The 7,511-nt window shown below is 40.0% G+C and overlaps 1 protein-coding gene across 1 annotated transcript; it reads right to left on the bottom strand.

The window, feature by feature from the left end:
• Positions 1–409: 409 nt before the first annotated feature.
• On the bottom strand, positions 410–7,155 carry gca (grancalcin). Its single transcript, XM_038998130.1, has 8 exons — positions 7,003–7,155; positions 4,338–4,520; positions 3,615–3,684; positions 3,385–3,428; positions 2,564–2,711; positions 2,070–2,183; positions 1,691–1,749; positions 410–1,437 (listed from the first exon to the last, which is right to left on the bottom strand). The coding sequence occupies exons 1-8, from the start codon at positions 7,024–7,026 to the stop codon at positions 1,411–1,413; spliced, it is 669 nt and encodes a 222-aa protein (XP_038854058.1). The 5' UTR covers positions 7,027–7,155; the 3' UTR covers positions 410–1,410.
• Positions 7,156–7,511: the final 356 nt, after the last annotated feature.

Below are 7,511 nucleotides of genomic sequence, written 5' to 3'. Positions count from 1 at the left end.
CACCACGGATGGGCTGAAACACACATAACCCTGGCAAAACAAGCTAAGGTGTTTCGAGTATAATCTTTCCAGAGCACATATGCTATACAAAGTAGCTGAAACATGACATGTCCAATACCTGAAGAGTGCCCCACTGAACTTTTCAAAGGTCACACTTTTGCACAGAAATTAAACAAAAAAAATGTGTGCTTTACTAGAGAAATGTCACTTTTTAAATCTAGTGCTGTTCACAATTGTTTTTATGCATTTTTTAAAAATGTTTGCCACTGTATTTTATACAATGCAACACTTAACAGCTGATATGAATGTTTGTCCTTGAATATACTGTATTTAAAGAAATGTAATATATTGTGTACATATATTGATGAAAACCATTTGTGTAATTGTATAAATTAATAAACAGAATGCATAGGGACTACAAACTGAGTTTATTGTGTTGTGAATAACACCAATATCACTGATGAATGCCCCAATGGTCACAAAGCACTTAACTACATGTCTGAGAAATATTTCACCCTGAACTATGAAAATGCAGGTTATCACAAAAAAAGTTGTAGACGTAATTGTTGGTGGTAGTTAATGCATGCTTTTCTTTGCGAAGGAATAACAGTGCATGTTTACAACACAGTGCAGGTTATTCATAGATTTGTGAATGCCCTAATGTTTAACTTGTGTATTGCATTAGGCCACATTTCATTCAAATCAAGAGATGCATATAGTTACCTTAAAAAAGGCAAAGCCAGCATAACTGTATATTTGTAATAAAAATATTATTATACATCTATACTTCAAAATGTACGGAATGTTTAATGTAAATGTAATTCACACCTATATAATGGTTATAAAACAATAGTGGTTATAAAAACAGAACATATACAGTGATGGGGAAGAATATGGAAACCGTATGATCAGAGATTGTAAATGGCACAAAAGTAACCATCGTAAAGATCAGTAACATCAATCAATCAAGTTTATTTTATATAGCCCTTCGTACATCAGCTAATATCTCGAAGTGCTGTACAGAAACCCAGCCTAAAACCCCAAACAGCAAGCAATGCAGGTGTAGAAGCATCTCTGCTATCCCTTTTTGTTCAAATCTACCACTGTCATTTAGCAACAGAATTTACAACAAGTAGATACATTTAGAAACACGCCATATGATATCTGGCAAATCTGCACATACCTGCATATTGTACAAGAAAGGCAGACATTATGGCAAGCAAGCAGTTTCTGTTGTAACCTCCTTCCCCGTTTTAAGTTGGCCATGGGACTCAACCTAAGAATTTTTGGCTAATATTGATTGGTGCCATCCTATTATTTAGGGGAAGTGGTCAGCGAGCCCCAGACTGCCGGTTGAAGTGCCCCTCCCTCTGACTCCAGCACGGGATGGGCCGGGCCAGGCCACACCACTCAGATGGCCATTGTACACAGGATAAACTGCAGGAGGAAAATCAAGAGAAAATTAGCTCATTTTGATGTAATTACTATAACTTGCATGTCAGGACAGGCTATTTGGAATCCCATTACAGGCTGGGGAATGAGAGAGAGGAAAACTGGGTTGTGTTCATCAGGACACACTGTTTTAAAATGAAACCGAAAATTAAAAAAATGCATGTTCAGATAGTACCTTCCCGTTTCAGTGTTTTCTTCCGTTGTGTGCCTACTAAACACGGCCCCGAATTGCACTTACGTCATCGTATTGGAAGTTGACAGCCCCCTGCTGCATCTGGTCTCTCCTCCTGAAGCTCTCTGTGGAGACACATAGTAAAGATGGCAGTGTAGAGGTGAAATTTAAATGCCATTCATTGGACTACAATACCCAGCGAGACACTGTGCTAATGAGCCTACGAATGTACATGCACAAAAGAGACCAGGACAAAACAAGACAGATTACACCACAAAAGATAATGGCTTTGAATGAGTCAAATGTCAGTGAATGACAGAATTTGTGTTATTTTATAACGAAACCCATAGCTCTGGATTGTGAGGAAATGTGAAATGCTGTTGAATTTAAAAAAAAACACTGAAGTTAAACATCGTCATGTGCAGCCTCCAAGTCAGCATCTTACCTGTGAGGGCGCGAAGCTTCACAGCACATGCCACATAGTCGTCAAAGTAGATTCGGCCAGCCTTGCTGTAGCGTTTGATGACAGCGTTCAGAGCTTGCGGGCTGATCCTGTAGCCTGTAGTAAGAGATCACAACATGCATTCAATTATTCATACGCCAACATAGTATTAGGATCGACACCAATGCATTTAGTTGACAATGATCATAAACACCAGCCTTTGCCTAATTGTCCAGCTACTTTGTATCAAGAAGGGTCTCAGACCAATACCTTGAAATTATCTCCAGCTACACTAAAATTAGATTTATTGTAGGAGTCTATCATCAATGGTTTAAATCATTTAAGGAAGTCAAGCCTCCCAACCCATTTCGGATGCTGCATCTGAACCAGGCTCTGGAACGCTGCCCCTCTTTGGATGGCAGAATGGACTATCCCATGTCATCATCCTATCAAAATGGACTATCCCATATCATTAGCCTGGCAGAGCACTGACTCACCCATAGCGGAGATGGACTGGGTCATCTCATGGGGTTCCACCGTGCCACTCCGGTCCTGGTCGAACATCATGAAGTTCTGCTTCCAGCCACTCAAGGCAGCAAACAGCTCCTTGAACTCATTGAAGCCCAGCTTTCCGGTCATGTCTCTCTGGTGGGCGGTTAGTTAAGGGTTAACTCTGTTCCTTAGCTAAAGAGAAACTAAAAACGGCCATGTGAACTGGTCTCACACAGGATATGATGAGTTGTGGTAAATGTTGTGGGAGAACCAGACCTTTCTGCGACTGAATCAATTCCATAAGTAATCCTGTCTCAATATGGCCCACTTACACGCGTATCATGGGTTTAACCTGAAGAAAATACATGTTATAGAACATCCCAAACTGCAAATGCTGACTGTTGTACATCCTTGTTGTAAAGTCTATTACTGTCCATAAGGAGGATGAACATGTTCAGAGAGAAACAGGACATGAATGTGCCTCTACCTCTGAAAATGGAGCTACAGGCATGATGCAAATGGAGCATGAGCGAAGTTCCGTCTTGCAAATTCATTGGCAAATACATACTGAATGGGACCCAGTAGACTAGGCCTTGTATAAGAGTCAAATATACTGCAGCCGGCCACCTACTGCTCAAAGCTTTCCCACCTCTACAACTGTTAAAAGAAAAGGATGAACTCAGCACTGACACAGTGGGTTTATTAATTAACATTTATGACTTCTATTCATTTTTCACCAGCAAGTAGCAAAGTGCAATACCAAACAAACTTCAATGACACTGGACAGAGGCCCAGTCCAAGAGATGCATTGACATAGAAAGGATACATCCAGCATTGCGATCATGATTCTACATGTCTCCAAACTGAAGGCTGTTGGGAGAAGAGAAACCACGATCACACAATGAAAAACAGACAATACCAATCATAAAACCTGTGACAAGTCTTTGCAAAGACTATGTTAATGCGGGATAATCAAATCATAAAACACACATCATATAATTGGATCATTTATGAACCACAAAGTGAACCTTGGATGGTGGGACGGTGTGAACTTACGAGTATAGGTGCCACTGATACCAGTCTGTGTAAGACAACTTTGAAGCTCCTCTGCATCAATCTCACCATCCTGCACAGAGGAATATCCCTGTAAGATTACTCTCCAACAACAACTTATTACTGTGCGGTGAATTTAATATATACATTTTTTTTTTAGGTGACTTGAATGTCTTGAGATCACTTTGTGGGGTAACCATGACATCATCACATCATGCATGTACCAGTAATGTTGCATTATTTTTTGTTGTTGTATTTTTAACCCACTTTTTCTCCCCAATTTTATGATATCCAATTGCGATCTTGTCTCGTCGCTGCAACTCCCCAACGAGCTCAGGAGAGGCAAAGGTTGAGTCATGCGTCCTCCAAAACACGCTTAACCCGGACGCCAGCTGCACCAATGTGTTGGAGGAAACACCTTTCAACTGACGACCGAAGTCAGGCGCCCGGCCCGCCAAAAGGAGTCGCTAGAGCGCGATGAGCCAAGTAAAGCCCCCCCAGCCTAACCCGGACGATGCAGGGCCAAATTGTGCACCGCCCTATGGGACACCGGGTCACAGCCGGTTGTGGGATCGAACCTGGGTCTGTAGTGACACCTCAAGCACTGTGATACAGTGCCTTAGACCACTACACCACTCAGGAAGCCAGTAATGTTGCGTTCTATCCAAATAGGAATATTTACTGTACCAATGATCATGAATTTAAATGAAAGCATTGATCACTCACCTGTCCTGCTATGGTAGTAAAGTACCCCCACATGGGGTCATTAACAGGCTGCTGAGGAGGAGCAGCAAAGGTCCCAGGGTAGCCTCCACCATTCTGGGGGTAGCCTGCCTGGGGTGGGCCTCCCATGGGTCCACCCTGCATGGGCATACCCTGGAGTTGCATGCCTTGCATTGTTCCTCCATACTGACAAGAAAAGGAGAGTACAGTCATCAAGTAACTGGACTTAAGGAAAACTTCCCAAAATGACTAATTCAATATAAAACAGATTGGAGCACTCAAAAAACAAGCAGCTATATACAGTGCCTAAAGAAAGTACTCACACCCCTTGACTTTCCCCCCCCCCAAAATTGTGTTACAGTCTGAATTTAACATCGATTAAATTGAGATTTTGTGTCACTGATACAACACCCAATACCCCTTAATAACAGTGAAATTTTGTTTGTAGAAAATTTTGAAATTAAATATGTAAAGATGAAATGTCTTGAATCAATAAGTATTCAACACCTTTGTTATGGCAAGCCTAAATAAGTTCAGAAGTAAAAACGTGCTTAAAAATCACATAATAAGTTGCATGGACTCATTCCGTGTTCAAAAATAGTGGTCAACTTGATTTCTAAATAACTACCCCATATCTGCATCCCACACATGCAAGTATCTGTAAGGTACCTCAAATCAAGTAATGAATTAAGCACATATTCAACAACAAAGACCAGGGGGGTTTTTCAATGACTCACAAAGGGCACCGATCGGTAGATGTGTAAAAATAAACAAAGCAGACGCTGAATATACCTTTGAGCAAGGTTTCACCATGAGGACAATGGTGATTTTAAAGCAGTTATAGAGTTTAATGGTTGAGGATGGATCAACAACATTGTAGTTACTCCACAATATTAACCTAAATGACAGAGTGAAAGGAAGGATGACTGTACAGATTAAAAATATTCTAAAACATGCATCCTGTTTGCAACAAGGCACTAAAGTAATACTGTAAAAAAATAAAAAAAATAGCAAAGCAATTCACTTTTGTCATGAATACAAAGTGTTATAGGGCAAATCCAACACAACACATCGCCGAGTACCACTCTTCATATTTTCAAGCATGGTGGTGGCTGCATCAGGTTATGGGTATGCTTGTCATCGACGTGGGTGTTTTTTAGGATACAAATAAACAGCTATAGGTACAGGTAAATCTTAGAGGAAAAGCTAGAGCAATCTGCTTTCAAACAGACACCGGGAGGCAAATTCACCTTTCAGCAGGACAATAACCTAAAACACAAGGCCAAATCTACACTGAAGTTTCTTACCAAGATGACATTGAATATTCCTGAGTGGCCTACTTACAGTTTAGACATAAAATTGCCTTGAAAATCTATGGCAAGACTTGAAAAGAGCTCAAATCATTTTTTTTTACGAATAAAGGGGCAAATATTGTACAAGCCAGATGTGCAAAGCTCTTAGAGACTTACCCCAAAAGACTCACAGCTGTAGTCGCTGACAAATGTGCTTCTACAAAGTATTGACTCGGGTGCGAATACTTACGCAAATGAGATATTTCTGTATTTCATTTTCAATAAATGTGCTAATAAGTCTAGAGACAGGTTTTTACTTAGTCGTTATTGTGTGTAGATGGATTAAATTATACTTTTTTCACCCATTTTGCACTCAGGCTGTAACACCAACATAAGGAATAAGTCAAGGGGCATGAATACTTTCTGAAGACACTGTAGTTGTTCTTACACTAAGGCTTGATGCCTTGATGGGAAGCAAACAGGTATACTATTACTGACGTTTGAACATCACATGACGTCTTCCTCAGAGAGTAGTCATACGTATATGATGTAGTCGGGTGATTGTTTATAATTGAGTCATGTGCATTCTTTCCAGTTTCCTATTTCTAAATATTTTCACTGTCAATATAAGCAAAATTAGCAGGTTGTGGACCTATTTCTAGATGTAGTGAGGATATTTATTTTCACTGACAATATTAGCAGGGTGTGGACTAGTCTATGACTCCAATTCCATTGCATTACATTGCATTACATTGAGCCACAGGACATCCCCTTTAACCTTGTGAGGAAAATGACAAGACGCTCCGACGCTGCCCAAATGTTCTATCTAAATGCAAATATGCCTCGCACGTGAGAGTTTTTTCAGTTAATTACTTTAGCTCCCACCTTGGGCCAATCAGCGTAATTTTCTACATTCCGGATCACAATGACAAGACGATTCATTCAACCAAGTTTCATCAAAATCGGCCCAATGCTGTCTGAGATATCGTGTGTGACTAATGTACGAAAGAACATACGGGGAGACAGATCCACAGTTATTGTCCCCTACGAATTCACCGAAGGGGACAATAACAATTTATATGAATACTGAAACTAGTGACTAAACTAAGTAGCTAGAACTGAGGGCAATATCAACTTTTTTCATAACCAAGATATAGCCTAACAGTTACTTGCCTAGAAAGATGCGAAACCTTTCAATGTCGATACTTTGAAACGATTGTGCTTACAACCTACCGTGTTACAATGTTTCATCATAACAAAGATACATTTTAGGAGTCTTATCTGAGCACTCCCCTTGTCGGAAATGAAATAGGCCAAACTCCTGACTTATATAGACTACTGTAAAATCACAGTCAAAAGAACACACGTTTACTCACCCCGCCATATCCTGGATACGCCATATGTACACTATAAAGAATTGCCACAAAACGATTCTATGCACTGAAATGTTTCGATGTAAAAAAAAGTCAGTAAACGCAAAACCGAACCTGTTACTTGAAATACACTGCGACAACGGCATGTGTACATAATTTCCGGTCGTCCCTAGTTACTACAGCCACAATATCATAAACCCCGCCCATTTCTACAATTTATCTTCTTAAAATGTGATTTTAAACCTAAACGTTATCTTAACCCTAATCTTAAACACATTGCTAACATTATGCATAACCCTAACCTTAAATTAAGACCAAAAATCTATTTTGTATTTTTATAAATTTTTACGATATAGTCAATTTTGACTTTGTGGCTGTGCTATCTAGTGGAACACATCATTTCCAAGAAAGTGTTGCGAGAAGGCGGAAGTTCGAATTGGCTAATCGACTGATAGTGAAGATAGCCAATGAGGAAGCTCACAGCATTCAATTAGCTTCAGCAGCATTCTTGG

This window comes from Salvelinus namaycush, chromosome 7 (assembly GCF_016432855.1).
Source record: "Salvelinus namaycush isolate Seneca chromosome 7, SaNama_1.0, whole genome shotgun sequence".
Taxonomy (NCBI): domain Eukaryota; kingdom Metazoa; phylum Chordata; class Actinopteri; order Salmoniformes; family Salmonidae; genus Salvelinus; species Salvelinus namaycush.
The sequence above is the reverse complement of the archived record's forward strand: the minus strand, read 5'-3'. Positions and strand labels throughout refer to the sequence as shown.